Genomic DNA, 17,859 nt, shown 5'->3' with positions numbered 1-17,859 from the left:
TACTGTGAGTATTGTTCATCTGTGTTTGTTTTGGTGCTCCCCCCCCCCCCCCTCAACCTCCACCCTCCCCCCACCTTATACATCGTCATTCAATACTGAAGTTCGTTCCATCACATAATTGTCCTCAGTTTTATTAGCTAATAGTCTTTCCATCTTCTTACCATTGTACCTTCATGTGATTTGTATCCATTTCCCTTACCATAATGGTTATCAGTTTATCATGAAATTCAAATAATTATTTTTGTATGTTTTGCATCATGCTTTCATTGTCTTCAGCACATGATTTTCTTCTTATTATGTTTCCCAGATTATAATGTCGATTAGACAGTTACATCAGCTTCCTTTTCATTCCTTTCTCATATTTCCTTTAGCTTTGATTGTGTCTATTACACATACATGAAATATAATTTCTACCATTAATACATATAAAATTCCTTCAACAATTCATAAACATAAAAACTTACGCCTCTAGCGTAGCATTCTTTTAAAGTTAACCAGTTATCTTGAAGTCAGTTAATCTTGCTTTCTCTTGTTCTTCAATCTATTAACTGCTTCATTTCAGAAATTCTTTTCTGTGAACTTTTTCATTTTAATCTTCTTAAATTATATTATCATGATATGTTTGCCATAACACATACATTATATTTAATAATAATTTAATAAAATAATCTTCTTAATTATATATAAAATAATGAACAAAATAATACATCTTGTAGCTCATCCTGTGGCTCAAGTGTAATATCAGTGTCCTGTTAGTAAATACTCTTCTCATTCTCTTTTCCTTTATTTTCTCTTCATAAATGGTACATATTTTCTCATTGATAATATTTCTTTATCTCTGTGTGGTGGAATAAACCTTTTATCACATCAGAATCACAATCAGCACGTATATAACTTCCTTCATGGGGAATCCACATTATTCTGTATATGAATACTACTATGTCTTATTTAACTTTTTCTTTATCGAGGCCTTTGGATGGTCTCTCAACAATATTTCTTCTTCAACAGCATAGGTTATTACCTTCCTCACATTTTTATTGAATTTTACCTTTCATAATTGAGCTTGATGTTATAGATTTAAGTAAATTTTCTTCGAAATGTCCTCTTCAGTGAGATTGTCTTCATCAATTTGTGGACATTCCTTTAGCCAGTCTTGAGAATCATCCTTGCCATACATCACTTGGTTAGGCAAATGTCCTGTAGAAGTATGAGGCAAGTGTTTAATATTGTATTCCTTCATAGTCTCTCTTCAGATTCGGTTGGTGTAATAGGCAGCATTGTCTGTCAATATCATCTTCGGTTTTCCAAACTCTGTTATGAAATCACTGGCAAGTTTCTTTAACATAGGTCACACATGTAGATTCCTCAAACGATTCCTCCAGCATCACACAAAAAATCTAAACCCCAAACACATGATACGGTCATTCATGAAACAATTAAGAAGGTACTTTCTATTGAAGCCCCCCCCCCGCATCATAATGTTGACTCATGCCTGCTTTGAGACCTTTTGCACTTTCATACTAAATTCTCCAGATACAGTACATCCAGTAACAGGAAATGTAAGCACTTAAGCACTTTCGCTCCTCAATTAATTTGTTTAAAACAATCCTGCCTCATTACGCTAGTGGTTGCAGCAGTATCAATCACAACTTCAGCACCAATACCATTTATTACTGCTTGAACTACTGCCTGCAAAATTCATCCACTTTTATTCGAAATGTAAGGTGTTTCTTCAGTCAGTTCCTCCCTTGGGTCCAAATCATCATTATACCTCAGTACATTCACTTTAAAATTATGCCTGCCCTCCTCATCATCTCCAGTCATCCTAGGAAGGCTTTTGGTGACCAGTTTTAGTTTAATCTTTCTGTAGATGTCATATTCGGTGGTTCATGTACTTCAACAATAAATACAGTATGGTTGGAATTTGGTAGATGTTTGCAACTTTATTGCTCTGTTACCGAGTGGTATCAGTCATTGTGGTTGCTGTGCTTGTTGAGTTACATTTGTATCTACCCACCAAACTTCAGGTGTCAAAGGGTCTTTCCAAGGTTGTATACTATCAGGATTGTCTTCTGGGTATATATCACATCTGCGTGAATTACCACACTGGTTATTTGAATCATTATATCTGCATTTACGATTTGGTTTTCCTATACTAATCTGATTCACCTGATTATTATTATTTCCATAGGTTTCTTTAGTATAATAGGTGTTACGTTTATATTATTATTGGCTTTACTATACCCATAAGATGTCACTTGTCCTCCTTTGTGTAATATAGGTTTAGTATTTCCATCTCGGTTGTCATTATTGTTATTATTATTATTATTATTATTATTATTATTATTTCTTTTCTCAGACGTTATGTCTGGTCAAAAATGGAAAGTGATGTGGACCTTGATCAAGCATCACTTCCTTTTAACTGTACGGTATATGTTACATTGCATTTAGAAACTTTTGGGTAATTGAACATGTATCAATAATTACAGATTTCTGTAGTTGTATATATACGTTTGGATGTAGCTGTATTGCGTTGATGTACTGGTGGATATTGTGTGGTATGACTCCTGTAGTTGATAGTATAATTGGTATAATGTCAACTTTATCCTGATGCCACATGTCCTTGACTTCCTCAGCCAGTTGGATGTATTTTTCAATTTTTTCTCCTGTTTTCTTCTGTATATTTGTTGTATTGGGTATGGATATTTCGATTAGTTGTGTTAATTTCTTCTTTTTATTGGTGAGTATGATGTCAGGTTTGTTATGTGGTGTTGTTTTATCTGTTATAATGGTTCTGTTCCAGTATAATTTGTATTCATCATTCTCCAGTACATTTTGTGGTGCATACTTGTATGTGGGAACGTGTTGTTTTATTAGTTTATGTTGTATGGCAAGTTGTTGATGTATTATTTTTAGGGTATTCTGTATTTGCTAGTATTGTACATCCACTTGTGATGTGATCTACTGTTTCTATTTGTTGTTTGCAAAGTCTGCATTTATCTGTTGTGGTATTGGGATCTTTAATAATATGCTTGCTGTAATAACTGGTGTTTATTGTTTGCTTCTGTATCGCAATCATGAATCCTTCCGTCTCACTGTATACATTGCCTTTTCTTAGCCATGTGTTGGATGCATCTTGATCGATGTGTGGCTGTGTTAGATGATACGGGTGCTTGCCATGTAGTGTTTTCTTTTTCCAATTTACTTTCTTTGTATCTGTTGATGTTATGTGATCTATAGGGTTGTAGAAGTGGTTATGAAATTGCAGTGGTGTAGCCAATGTATTTATATGAGTGATTGCTTTGTGTATTTTGCTAGTTTCTGCTCGTTCTATAAAGAATTTTCTTAAATTGTCTGCCTGTCCGTAATGTAGGTTTTTTATGTCGATAAATCCCCTTCATCCTTCCTTTCTGCTTAATATGAATCTTCCTGTTGCTGAATGTATGTGATGTATTCTACACTCCTGGAAATGGAAAAAAGAACACATTGACACCGGTGTGTCAGACCCACCATACTTGCTCCGGACACTGCGAGAGGGCTGTACAAGCAATGATCACACGCACGGCACAGCGGACACACCAGGAACCGCGGTGTTGGCCGTCGAATGGCGCTAGCTGCGCAGCATTTGTGCACCGCCGCCATCAGTGTCAGCCAGTTTGCCGTGGCATACGGAGCTCCATCGCAGTCTTTAACACTGGTAGCATGCCGCGACAGCGTGGACGTGAACCGTATGTGCAGTTGACGGACTTTGAGCGAGGGCGTATAGTGGGCATGTGGGAGGCCGGGTGGACGTACCGCCGAACTGCTCAACACGTGGGGCGTGAGGTCTCCACAGTACATCGATGTTGTCGCCAGTGGTCGGCGGAAGGTGCACGTGCCCGTCGACCTGGGACCGGACCGCAGCGACGCACGGATGCAAGCCAAGACCGTAGGATCCTACGCAGTGCCGTAGGGGACCGCACCGCCACTTCCCAGCAAATTAGGGACACTGTTGCTCCTGGGGTATCGGCGAGGACCTTTCGCAACCGTCTCCATGAAGCTGGGCTACGGTCCCACACACCGTTAGGCCGTCTTCCGCTCACGCCCCAACATCGTGCAGCCCGCCTCCAGTGGTGTCGCGACAGGGGTGAATGGAGGGACGAATGGAGACGTGTCGTCTTCAGCGATGAGAGTCGCTTCTGCCTTGGTACCAATGATGGTCGTATGCGTGTTTGGCGCCGTGCAGGTGAGCGCCACAATCAGGACTGCATACGACCGAGGCACACAGGGCCAACACCCGGCATCATGGTGTGGGGAGCGATCTCCTACACTGGCCGTACACCACTGGTGATCGTCGAGGGGACACTGAATAGTGCACGGTACATCCAAACCGTCATCGAACCCATCGTTCTACCATTCCTAGACCGGCAAGGGAACTTGCTGTTCCAACAGGACAATGCATGTCCGCATGTATCCCGTGCCACCCAACCTGCTCTAGAAGGTGTAAGTCAACTAGCCTGGCCAGCAAGATGTCCGGATCTGTCCCCCATTGAGCATGTTTGGGACTGGATGTAGCGTCGTCTCACGCGGTCTGCACGTCCAGCACGAACGCTGGTCCAACTGAGGCGCCAGGTGGAAATGGCATGGCAAGCCATTCCACAGGACTACATCCAGCATCTCTATGATCGTCTCCATGGGAGAATAGCAGCCTGCATTGCTGCGAAAGGTGGATATACACTGTACTAGTGCCGACATTGTGCATGCTCTGTTGCCTGTGTCTATGTGCCTGTGGTTCTGTCAGTGTGATCATGTGATATATCTGACCCCAGGAATGTGTCAATAAAGTTTCCCCTTCCTGGGACAATGAATTCACGGTGTTCTTATTTCAATTTCCAGGAGTGTATATTTGTGGCATTGTGATCGTGTAAGTGTATTGAGTGCTTCTAGGTCTGTGTTACTCCATTTCACTACTCCAAATGAGTAGGTCAATATTGGTATAGCATAAGTATTTATAGCTTTTGTCTTGTTTCTTGCTGTCAATTCTGTTTTCAGTATTTTTGTTAGTCTTTGTCTATATTTTTCTTTTAGTTCTTCTTTAATATTTGTATTATCTATTCCTATTTTTTGTCTGTATCCTAGATATTTATAGGCATCTGTTTTTTCCATCGCTTCTATGCAGTTGCTGTGGTTATCCAATATATAATCTTCTTGTTTAGTGTGTTTGCCCTTGACTATGCTATTTTTCTTACATTTGTCTATTCCAAAAGCCATATTTATATCATTGCTGAATACTTCGGTTATCTTTAGTAATTGGTTGAGTTGTTTTTAGATCATCCATGTATAGCAAATGTGTGATTTTGTGTTGGTATGTTCCAGTAATATTGTAGCCATAATTTGTATTATTTAACATGTTGGATAGTGGGTTCAGAGCAAGGCAGAACCAGAAAGGACTTAATGAGTCTCCTTGGTATATTCCACGCTTAATCTGTATTGGCTGTGATGTGATATTATTTGAATTTGTTTGGATATTAAGTGTGGTTTTCCAATTTTTCATACTATGTTTAGGAACTGTATCAATTTAGGATCTACTTTGTATATTTCCAATATTTGTAGTAACCATGAGTGGGGTACACTATCAAAAGCTTTTTGGTAATCAATGTTTGCATAGTGTAGTGACCTTTGTTTAGTTTTAGCTTGACATGTCACCTCTGCATCTATTATCAGTTGCTCTTTACATCAGCCTTTTTGTTCTTCATTTATAGTTTTATTATTATTATTATTATCATTCTTTCTTTTCTCAGACATTATGTCTGGTCAAAAATGGAAAGTGACATGGACCTTGATCAAGCATCACTTCCTTTTAACTGTACAGTATATGTTACATTGCATTTAGGAACTTTCGGGTAATTGAACATGTATCAATAATTACAGATTTCTGTAGTTGTATATATAAGTTTGGATGTAGCTGTATTGCGTTGATGTACTGGTGGATATTGTGTGGTATGACTCCTGTAGTTGATAGTATAATTGGTATTATTATTATTATGTTTTGAGGTAGACATTTGATTATTACTCCATACTCGGGCATCTTCTAGTATCATATTGATTGAATTGACTACAGACAAACTGTTCCATGACATAGTCAGTGACATTTATAAGTTTATCACATATATGACTAGGTAATCTTCCTTTCAAAATATGTATCACTTCTCTGTGGGAAATAGGACCACTCCAGCACCTCATTTTATTAATGTATTTCTCGAAATACTGTCTTAATGAACTTCGTTTACTACTATAAAACTCTGGTTGATACACCTCCTTTTGTAGCCGCCTCTCTGGTTTGCTACTCGACCAGTATTTTGCTAAGAAAAGTTGCTCAACTCTGTGCACGTATTGCAATTCTCACTCGCTTCTGCATCCCACAGTGCTGCTTCACCTGTGATCTTGGACACAATAAATTGAAGTATATCATGTTCAGACCAACTGCGAGGAAAAATACACTTAAAATTGTTAATGAAAATTTTTGAATGGATGTTATCTTTTTCGGTCAAAAAGCTACGAAACTGTCTGCTTTTGAATATGCTTGTCTCAACCTTTAAAGACGACAAGCATCCTCTTTGGACGAAAGTGTCATTTTCATTTCCCTAACAGTCACTAAATTTATTGGGTATATCCCCACAACAGTTACATTTTACTTCACTACAGGGTTTATTACTCCTAAGTCTGTCTTAGTCAATACATTTTGTGAAGATTTTTGTTCTGACAATTTACAATTTGTTTCACTTTGCCACTTAGGTAATTCTTCAGTTACTTTATCTTTAATAGCCTGAAACACACTAGTAAATAACTTGATAAGTTCATCATTTCCCATCTGTTTTTCCTTAAATACCTCAGCTTGTTTCAACTTGAGAGTGGTATTGACTTTCTCTTTGATTTCCTTATTTTTTAACTTCGATCCACTCAGAAAGATCATTATCTAATTGTTTAGTTTGGTCCTTTAAACAATTATCTATGCCCTTGCAAGTGTCTATTTCGAATTCTGACATCATCTTCGACAGATCCTCAATTTGCACATTAGTCTTCAAGTAACTACTTTCAAAGTTATGGATTTTATCTGACAAATCACTATGCCCCTTTGAAATAGTTTCATATTTATTCTCCATCTCATTAATTTTACCCATAAATTCAGTGTGTAGGTTAGTCATATCCATGGAAAATTTTATTTCTAATTCATTAAATTAAGTATTTAGTCGTTCTTCTCGCTCTTCTTTTAAGTTATCAAATTTCTCATTTAATTGTCTATTATCATCTTTAAGTGACACAATTTGATTTTCAAGTGACTCAAACTTGTCAAATTTTTCATTTAGTGAACCCATATTTTCCATTTGAGCATTGAATTTTTCAGTTTGGAATCCATACTTCTCATCTAAATGTTGCATATTCTCAGTTAACTGACATTTTACTCGCCATGAATTTAATAATAATATCATCTTTAAGCTCTGTAACATTAGATGTAAGATTCACACTTCCCTGTGAAACTTTGGTATTTATAGACTCCTGTATATTACTACTTGGCAACGGACTTGCCGCAGTGGATACACTGGTTCCCGTCAGATCACCAAAGTTAAGTGCTGTCGGGCGTGGCCGGCACTTGGATGGGTGACCATCCGGGCCGCCATGTGCTATTGCCATTTTTCGGGTGCACTCAGCCTCGTGATGCCAACTGAGGAGCTACTCGACCGAATAGTAGCGGCTCTGGTCAAAGAAAACCATCGTAACGACCGGGAGAGCGGTGTGCTGACCACATGCCCCTCCTATCCGCGTCCTCACCTGAGGATGACACGGCGGTCGGATGGTCCCGATGGGCCACTTGTGGCCTGGTGACAGAGTGTGTATATTACTACTTCTACTTGTACTCAGGTCTGCTTCTACTGTCACCTCCACATCAATAATATTACTATCACTTAAATTATGTGATTGCTGTCCTACATTTATTACATTTGGGACTCTTTCACTAAGATTTTCCTCAATCAAATTATGTGATTGCTGGTCCATAATTGGTTCCTTAGTTACCTCCTCATGAGGATTATATCCACTTTCACTCCCCTCACTCACCACTTCCAAACTCTGGGTTGCATTATCTCGTGCTCTCCTTGTTCAGGTGTACATTTTTCCTAGTACCTTTGTACACAGTTAAAATATCAATATCAACACAACACACAATTATTTGTTTGTTAACAACATATATGAACAACTGTGCTCTATTCAAAGATGATTGTTTACGATAAAATCAAAATATATTTTCACCAACTGGAGAACTATTCTTTTCTGCTATGTCTATCCTACTCATACCTGCGAGTATCTCACATTAGCTGTGAGTACTTATCCTTTCCAATGGGTCGATGTTCATGCCTTGGGCCTGAAGTTCTTAGAATACCCTTTTCAGGCCCCAAGTATTTACCGATGCCCCTTCTTTAGTCTGCTCCTTATTTCTTGTTTATCCCAGCTTCTTGAGATCTCTTGTGAAGAGACACAATACAACACATTCAGCAGTGGTGTGGGACAATCAATGATGTTACACAACAGTTAGTAATTTAACTTTTGAAACCACCAGTTTATTGACATTTCTCGATATTTTGAATAAACTTTAGATTCATTTTTGTCAAAATCAGCACTTGTCTCAAAATTAATTTCCAACTTTGTGCATTAAGTCCAAGTGCATTTGCAACTATTGTACGTGATTCACTGGACAGCTCAATCACGCACTAGCGTATGACATATTTCAAATCGAGCACGCAGGTTTCAGTTTTCCCTAAAAAATTACTCTTTTGTAATAACGTGATGTGTCTATCTCACATAAAGTCTAAATGAAACTGGATTTGTCTTCATTTGGGTCAAAATCACAAAAAATAAAATTAACCGTGCAGGTCAGTGAACTGTACATGCGCACCTTTTGCACTCTAAGTGATAACTCGTCTCAGAGTAAAAGCTGCACATAAATTCACATTTTTTTTATGCACATAAAATTCAAAACACCTTTATATTAAACAGACAAAATTATGGCATGCAATTACTATTAAACATTTCCCATTCTGAACAAACTTCAAAAACTTTATTGCCTGAAATAAACTATTAGTTTGCTAAAACAGATTCATTTTACCATCAACTCATGTCTAGGCAATGACTTCACGAATTGATAATTGCTTCGAATGAATGAAATACCTGTACTGAAAAATACTGCCCATTGAGTACATTTATAAAAAAAATCTGATACCCTTTCCATCACTAAAGGGGCAGCAAATGGAAGTAAAATCTACTCACAATTCATACAAGAGAGAAAGATGAGAAATAATGCCACAATGGATAGTGCAATTTACAGTTACAGGATGTTGGTTGAAAGTAACTGGTTGTGGAAATTAATAACATTTCTCGACAGCAGCTGAGATGGCTTTCACATGTGGCTTTAGCACATTGATAGAAAGCTGTTTATGCCTGACGGAGGGCAGGCACCGCTTAACAATCCACTGGATTTGAAATATTTTCATGATACAGTATACCTACAAAAATAATTCTTCCCTTCATATGCAGACATTTAACTTTTAAATCTACAACAGGACAGCTATGAAGAAATTTTTTTTCCATGGGAAAGTTGACATCTACTACTTTTTCCATTTCCTCTTTCATAACACAGCTGAATTACTGGCAATTAGTTTCAGAGTTTCAGTTGTAGTATTTAAAGAAGTACAACAACAAATGAAGATGTTTCATTTTTTGCAGTGTTTGTACACAGTGTGTTGATATCCTTCAAATTACTATATGAGTACTCTTCTATTTTGCATCAATATGCTGAATGCATGACAAAAATATTTTATCTTATCACTACTAATAGAGGCACAAATTATACACAGGAAGAAAATCCAGTAATATACATACAATGGATAAAAAAGAAGTTGTCAGAATCTAAAGTAATTGGTACAGCATCTTTTTCCACAGTGTTCTGAGTAACAAAACATTCTAAAAACTTTTCACTTGCAGGAGAACAACTGCAACGAATTGAAATCAAGATTACCCCAATGGACCGTTGTATGAACATCAGCTTTCCAACTGTTAACAGTGTCTGTACAGAGTCTTTTGCAAAAGACTGTAATGTGAGTATTTAATACCTGTCAGTATTTTTTTCCAACTGTATATTATGTATGTTGTAATTACTGAGATGTATCTTAAATCCTTGCCATATAACATCTGGCACGTTCATTATCAGCAAATAAAAACAGATTGCATTTAAAAAATGATAAGTTTTATTATTAAACAAATTATCAGCTGGGAAAATCATCAGTCATATCATATTCTTCTATAAGAACAAAAAATAAGGGGCAGAAAAAGCAAATCTGCAATCTCTGTTCTTTCTTTGATGATAAACTGCCTCAGGAAGTTGGCAGCGCAATCTGGAGAAAACATCTTACACCCCATATATGAGAAAAAAGTGTTCTTGATGTTTCAGGTGTATGTGTTAATGTCTTCTCTTGATTTTGGATACATATTATGATTATTATTTTTTCTTCTTTTATTCTTTTACATTTATTGTTTTTTAAGTGATACTTTTTCTCACTTGACTTTCAGTGTTCCTATTCTTCTTATTTTTTGGGTCACATTTCCAACTTGCTGTTTCTATTTATGGTAAACTTTTTCCAGTTGCAGTTTGTGCATATTTTTCATTGTTGTCTTTGGAAAAACTGCAGTATCTTCCTACGGTCTGTTTCACTGTAAACATATATTTTTCATTATTTCAGGAAGAAGAAGTAGCCGGAAGCCCTATGGTATGCTTGTCTTCAGACAGCAAACGTTGGATTCTTATGGGCCTAAGCAATTGGAGAATAGCATGTGCTGCATCTGGAATGGAGCGACCACGGTTATATGATAAAATTACTTCAAACATTGACTGGATATTTAAAACAATGCAGACTGTCACGTGAGTTGTGTAGGTGCATCGACAGCAAGACTGTCTTCATTTCCAGAAGACTGCTATTTTTTTAAAAATAAATTTACATGAGATCTCCAAAAACATGAACGATACTGTGTGAATATTAACTGAACAATCAGATAAGTTTTCTTAGATAAAATGTCCAGCTTACAGCTAAAAAAAGTGTTAATCAATTCCGTGCTCATTAAAAGCAAGATTAGCCCCAATGAAGGAATATAGGAGCATAAAATCTCAAGAATTTAAGTACTACACATTTGGTACTGGGGCATACCCGAATTTAAACCTTAATGGAAATACAGTTTGTACTGGTGTACAATACTGATCATAATCTGCAGCCTATGAAAGCCAAACTATGTAACTAGGCATAAAACTGCTGTTACCACATTTATAATCTATAGGCAACACCCTAAAAGAATAAAGTTTTTGTTATGAAGTTACTCATTCTTTAACTGTCAAGATGAATTTTCATTATTTTTAAATGAAACAAGTAATTATCAGCTGCAGATGTAAAAAGTATATCTTCTGAATTCTGTCTATTGTGATCATGACAGAAGTATGCTACAACCATGTATTTTACCATGTTCATTTCTCCAGAGCAAAGATCTGAAAAATTAACTATTTATAACCTCACAAAGTTAGAAAATACTTTTGTCAAATTTGAAAAAAAGCCAACATTAAAATTTGTCAGTTGGCTTTAAGAACAAAAGATAATAGTGATCAGTACATGTAATGAAATTGAATGCAAATATTTTCATTTCAGTATTCTGGATGTTACTGTTGTTCTTGTTTACAGTTACATATTGACATATATAACATTGTTTCAATGTAAACAGCATCTAATTTTAACTGAGAGAAGAGGGAATTAAAGACAGTATATGTTTTTATATAGACAAAGTACTTTTGATTATGTAAGCATTGAAAAATGTTGACATACGTACCATTGTCTGTCATGTAAATACAATTCATTGTTTATATCATGATATCATCATACATTTTGTTTCATTTCATCAATTATCATAAGTGACATCAAACTCTATGTAATTGTATATTACAAATAAAAAGAATTGTTGCTTGTTAAAAAAAAAAAAATGCATGTAAATTATTCCTTGTGACTTAAAAGAGCATTCCTTTTCATCATAATGTCTAGTCTTATGAAAACACCTATGAGTTTCCAATTAAATGGATATTATGTATAATTTAATTTTTCAGGGAAGAAGCTAAATTTCATTGTTCTAAAATTAAATGTGCACTAGTTGAAATAGCACAGGGGAAACATTCCATTCTTCTGTAAGAAAAGTTCCAGTATGGTCAGGTAGTTAATTTAAAAAGAAATAAAAAATGAAAGTCTCGTCACATAAGAAGATCGATAATATTTTGATCCTCAAATAGACCAGAATAATTGTTAAAAACAGCAACTGTCCCTCAACAATCAAGGAAGATGGGAACCCTAGACTTGCACACCAATCTGTCCACTTCCACAGTGTAGAATTAGGAAATGGTTCAGACTTCAATGGGTACATGGATAATGTTCATAAAAATGCCATCTCAGCTTTTCTACGGTCATTGCCATATTCATCTTAGATGCTGCTATAGTGAATGGAATTTGAGATCCTGCAGTGTTGAGCAGGTTAGCAGATGAACACCATGTTTGATTGTTTTTGTCACTATGAGATACACAAAATTCCAACTCCTACATATTTAGAGCAGCCTGAACAGCAAACACAATATCATTGAGGTTTTAGAGCCTGGTGTATAGCTTCTCCTTCAGGCAATTACATCATCAAGATAATGCTTGGTCAACACTGGAAAGAATGTGCATGGTTTCCACCAGGAATGGCAGATACAATTGATTCTCAGGCTGATATGTTTGTCCAACATGTCATCCATGAAATATATCCAAACAGTTGGATGGCAAATCAATCAATGGAAAATCCAGGATGGAATGTAACAATATTATGAAAAGGATAGTTATTTCCTGACAAATTTTTGTTGTGTCTATCTGGGACTCAGCATCTCCACTATATGGTGAGTAGCAATTGGCTGGCAACTTGTTTGTGACAGCCTCCAGCAAAAATTGTTCCACTATTGAAGTTTTGTGGACTCTAATACAAATTGTGTATAGGGACATTTCTCAGGAACACATAAAGTCCTCTTTGGTATTATACTGCAATGTTTAGAGGCTCTAAGACATATGGACTGCTCAAAGTGAGTCTTATAAACTTAAACATGTACCTGATTTGTGGCACAATTTTAATTTTAGTTTCCCTGTCTTTATGTTGAAACTTTCATAAATACTATTGTACTGCTCAATAGATGCTTATTAAAAATAAATTTTTACTAGAAATATGTATTTTGTTATTAAAATATCTTAATTTATGTTAAAAATTACCTCTTGCCATTGTGGTACATGTACTAAAACATCTAAATATTTATTGTTCATGAGAACCAAGCACAGTGTGTTGTTTTCTGTCCATTCCTGGCATGATCTAAAATCCACAAAGAAAATCAAGTTCATCAAGAGCACCCAATAATAAGAATACGGAAGTCCATTTACAAGAAAGGACTGAAATTCCAATAATCAGAATGGCACAATTGATAGTACCTCATGCAGCAAACTGTACTACACTGAATCATGGCCGCCTGCTAGGCACCACTACTATGAGCAGCTTAGTCCACGTGACATGCCTCACATGCACCTGGGGGCAATCATCAACCACAAGCTGCTGTGCCTCTGAGTCGCTATCAATGTCAGCTGTTAGCCATGCACCTGGGGGCAATCATCAACCACAAGCTGCTGTGCCTCTGAGTCGCTATCAATGTCAGCTGTTAGCAGGAATATAGAATCCTCCCCCCCCCCCCCCTCCCCTCACAATTACCTTGGGGGGGAACAAAAAGGTTCCTGCTTATGACAGTGGGGGGAAGGGGGGTGGGAGTGTGATTAGAGTGACAGAACACCCTGCCAGTGGATCCAGAATCAGTACCTCGGGGTTGATTAACCCAGGCGACCTGGCCAACTGAGGACACTGAGGGCAGCAGATGTGGTGGCACACCATAGTCAGCGAATGGACTGTGTTTATATAACAGGAGTGAGGGAAGGATGGGATGGAGGGAACAGATTCATGTCCTTAGGCTTCCTAACCATGATCCCTTCAACAACCTTCTGGAAGACAGGAGTCGAGATCATACCGGGGTGCAGGCGAAGGAAAGAAGCATGCCACGTGGGAGTCCCAGTGTCTGGCCCAGAGGTCGGAGAAGGCAGCAGTGGTGGGGGCACAGATTGCGACTGTATCTGCAGCTAGAGTTGGTTGTGATTGTGGGTTGAACAGACATGCCAGGCCACAACATCAAATGACTATTCCATGGCCAACGACTACCCCTGAGGTCCACCCCAGATCCCAGCTGAACGTGTACGCTCGAAAACAGGTGCCATATGCTTAGGCCGACTTGTATGCAGGTTAGGCACATGACATGACATGCAGGAGGTCTAACAGGGTATGATGCAATGGAAGCTGAGTGAAATGGGTCAATGGTAAGATGTTTGATGCCGTTACAGCAACAGAAGGCCTGGAACTACATCGACGTAAATTGGGAGGCCTGTTATCCAAATCCAGGGTGCATGGCACTCACTTGATGGCAAAGCTCACCGAGAGAACACTGAGGGTAGCAGGAAAGGCAGTGGACGGATAATGATGTTTGGTTTGTGGGGCACTCAACTGCACAGTCATCAGTGCCCATACAAAGTCCCAGTCTTTACACAGTCCAATCTAGCCACTTTCATGAATGATGGTGAAATGATGAGGACAACACAAACACCCAGTCTCTGGGCAGAGAAAATCCCCAACCTGTCCAGGAATCGAACCCGGGACCCCATGATCCAGAGACAGCAACGCTAGCCACTAGACCATGAGCTGCGGATACAGTGGATGGAATTCACATGTTTGCCTCATAAGGGAAGTTTGAGATGGTGTCCACTACTCCCTGAAACAGCCCTGCAGAATCAATGTAGACTATCTCCCATGGGTGACCAGGGTAGAGCCATGGTGAAAAACATTATGCAAAGGCCACTTGACTGAGTGGCAACCATGACAGGAGTGGCACGTGTGTTGAATGTTGGCATCAATGCCAGGCCAGTGGACATGCCACTGGGTCAAATCTTGCATGTACATCATCCCCCAATACAAAGTATGAAGAAGCTGGATGATGTGGGGCCAGAGTGGTGCTGGAATGATGAACCAGCATTCAGATTCCTCTGTAGCCAATGTTAAGATGTTCTTTGTGGCATTAAGCTGGTAGTGCAGGGTGAAACAAATTTATCTATTTATTTATTGATCCAGTAAATCTCTACAGATTGTCAAATGTCATTTGCATGACACACACACACACACACACACACACACACACACACACACACACACACACACAGAGAGAGAGAGAGAGAGAGAGAGAGAGAGAGAGAGAGAGAGAGAGAGGGGGGGGGGGGGGGGGGGATAGGTTACATATAACTTACACATTTATTTTAATAGTACAATAAATTCATTATATTTGATCTTGCTTTATTATCAGTAGCAATTTTTGCATATTCTTGCTTCATGTCTGTTGTACTCCCAATGGGCTAAGAATTCTACCACTGAATAGAAGCAGTGCTCTAATAAGAATGCCCTTAGGGATTTGTGAGACAGAGAAAATGAGAAAGACTGGGTCAGAAACATGCTTTGGTCATCCCTTTTGTGTTGCAGACAAAATTTTCTAGTTATCTTGCATTTGGTCAGTGGGAATTCATCTAGTGTTTGTTGTAGAAGTTGATACAGAGCAAAACAAACTGTTTCCTGGCAATCAAATTCCACGTCACGGCTGAGTGGGAGGCGGGACAGGGAATTTGCATTGACATGTGGGATGAAAGTGGATTTTATAGTGGTACCCACTTAAAAGCAATGCCCAGCACTGCAGGCTGTGCACAGTTTTTTCATGAGTTTAGATCGAAGCCTGAACACCTAAATAAAGTGATTGTGCTCACTTACCACATGAAGTTTCTTGATCCTAAATGTAATTGATAAAGCCTCCTTCACAGTTTGTGAATAGTTGAGCTGCACCACAGTCAAAATTTTGGAGGTGAAGGCAATTGGCCAGTCAGAACCATCCAGCAATTTATGGGACAAAACCACCACAATTTAATACTGGGTTGTGTCTGTCACCAGTGCCAATGGCAGGTCCCATGTAGATGACACCGTACATGGTATTGAGACAGTATTTTAGGCACTGAGAAGTGTGTTGACAGGAAGCCGAGCTCACAGATTTGACACACTTCTTGGACAGCTGATTTAGGGGGGTGTACAATTCATGCCACTTGGGGAATAAACTTGGCATAGTATGTGATTTTACCCAGGAAAGGCCACAACTATTTAAAATTAGTGAGGGTTGGCATATTAGTGATCACTCTGACATGAGCACATGTGAGTGTGATACCATTATGACCTAGAATGTGCCTCAGGATCTGATGATCAGGGCAAAGAAACTGCACGGTACCGACTGATAGCATAAGCCATTTTCCTGGAGCCATTTGAAAAGGGATTTGAGCTTACTACAGTGTTCTGCCTGTGTCAGCCAGATAACAATGATATTATCCAAATAATTAAGACAGTGCAGAATACATTAAATCAGCTATTCTAACTATTTTTGGAAAATGGCAGGTGCACTAGCAAAGCCAAATGGCATACTTAAGGCTAGCAGCTGCCAGGATGCATCATCAAATGGCAGCTGTCGATATGCTCCCTTTAGATTCAGCTCTGAAAAATCATCTCCCCTGACCATTAGTTACCAGCTCCCCCAGTCAAGGCATAGGACTGAAATCAGTATTGGAATGGATATTTATAGTGGACTTAAAATCACCACAAATGTGTAAACACCCATTAGACTTCTTAAGGTCAACCATAGGTGTCGCCCAATGACTAGCTGAAACCAGAAAAATGATGCCTTGGTCCTAAAACTACGTGAATTCTGCTTGAACAGCCTCTCTAACAGCAAATGGTAATGGGAAAGTTCTACAAAATTTTGGCACTGCTAATGGCTTCAAAGAGATATGAGCAGTCTTCAGACACTACATGGACTTGGTATACTACTTTGAAACAAAAACTGGTTAAGCTGAAAATATTAGTAGCAGCTGGGAAGCACACAGCGAAGAATGTTAGTAGACATTCGACATTTTTATATTTACTTGCCAGCGACAATTCCCCAAGAAGAGCAATGGTTTTGTAGCAGTAAGAGATGATGTGGTGTTGGACCTGCCATGATAAATGAAAGCCAAGCTGCTGACAAATGACCTCACTGATTAATGACACAGCAGTGCCCGTACCCAGCTGGAATTTCACAGATCAGCTGGAAAGTGGCAAGCCCAACAAAAGCTTTTATGATAGCAGGGGAGTTGCCTGATCTGCAGTCATGATGGTGTGACTGACGTGCTGTCCCCATGATAGCTGGGCCAGTGGGCTGCTTGTTGACACACTGCTGTGAGGTGCCTCATTTGCTGCAAGCCCAACAGTCTGCTTGTGCAGTGCAGGCAGTTACTTCTGGAATGCTGGCTACTGGAACTTCTTCTTCTTCTTCTTCTTCTTCTTGAATAAAGCACATTGGAACACCAAAGAGGAAGGGCATTTTAGATCTGTCTGATTAACATTACAAAAAAGGTTACATGATGCTGGAGGGGAGGGGTGGGGGGGAGGCAGAACGATGTCTCTTGGTGCCTTGATGTCAAGACACAGACGATCTAAATACACGTGATTGTGGGTGACACTTCGAGCCAAAAAAAGATAATGTTGAGACGGAATAATCAGGTGACAATCATCAGGTGACTGCTGCTCATAGAGGCGATGATTTAGATTTGAAACTTGAATTGCAGAGTACAG

The 17,859-nt window shown here is 38.6% G+C and overlaps 1 protein-coding gene and 1 pseudogene across 1 annotated transcript in view; both read left to right on the top strand.

The window, feature by feature from the left end:
• The window catches only part of LOC124622426 (atrial natriuretic peptide-converting enzyme), a 276,927-nt gene extending 264,948 nt beyond the window's left edge, over window positions 1–11,979 (top strand). Inside the window, exons 12-13 of the mRNA XM_047148159.1 lie at window positions 10,015–10,127; window positions 10,770–11,979. Of these exons, the coding sequence (XP_047004115.1) occupies window positions 10,015–10,127; window positions 10,770–10,952 (296 nt within the window). The 3' untranslated portion in view covers window positions 10,953–11,979. The remainder of the gene's footprint in view (window positions 1–10,014; window positions 10,128–10,769) is intronic.
• LOC124555314 lies at window positions 7,553–7,670 on the top strand (annotated as a pseudogene).
• Window positions 11,980–17,859: the final 5,880 nt, after the last annotated feature.

The sequence above is a fragment of the Schistocerca americana genome, chromosome 1, assembly GCF_021461395.2.
Source record: "Schistocerca americana isolate TAMUIC-IGC-003095 chromosome 1, iqSchAmer2.1, whole genome shotgun sequence".
Lineage (NCBI taxonomy): Eukaryota > Metazoa > Arthropoda > Insecta > Orthoptera > Acrididae > Schistocerca > Schistocerca americana.
Note: the sequence above shows the minus strand (reverse complement) of the source record. Positions and strands in the feature narration are given on the sequence as shown.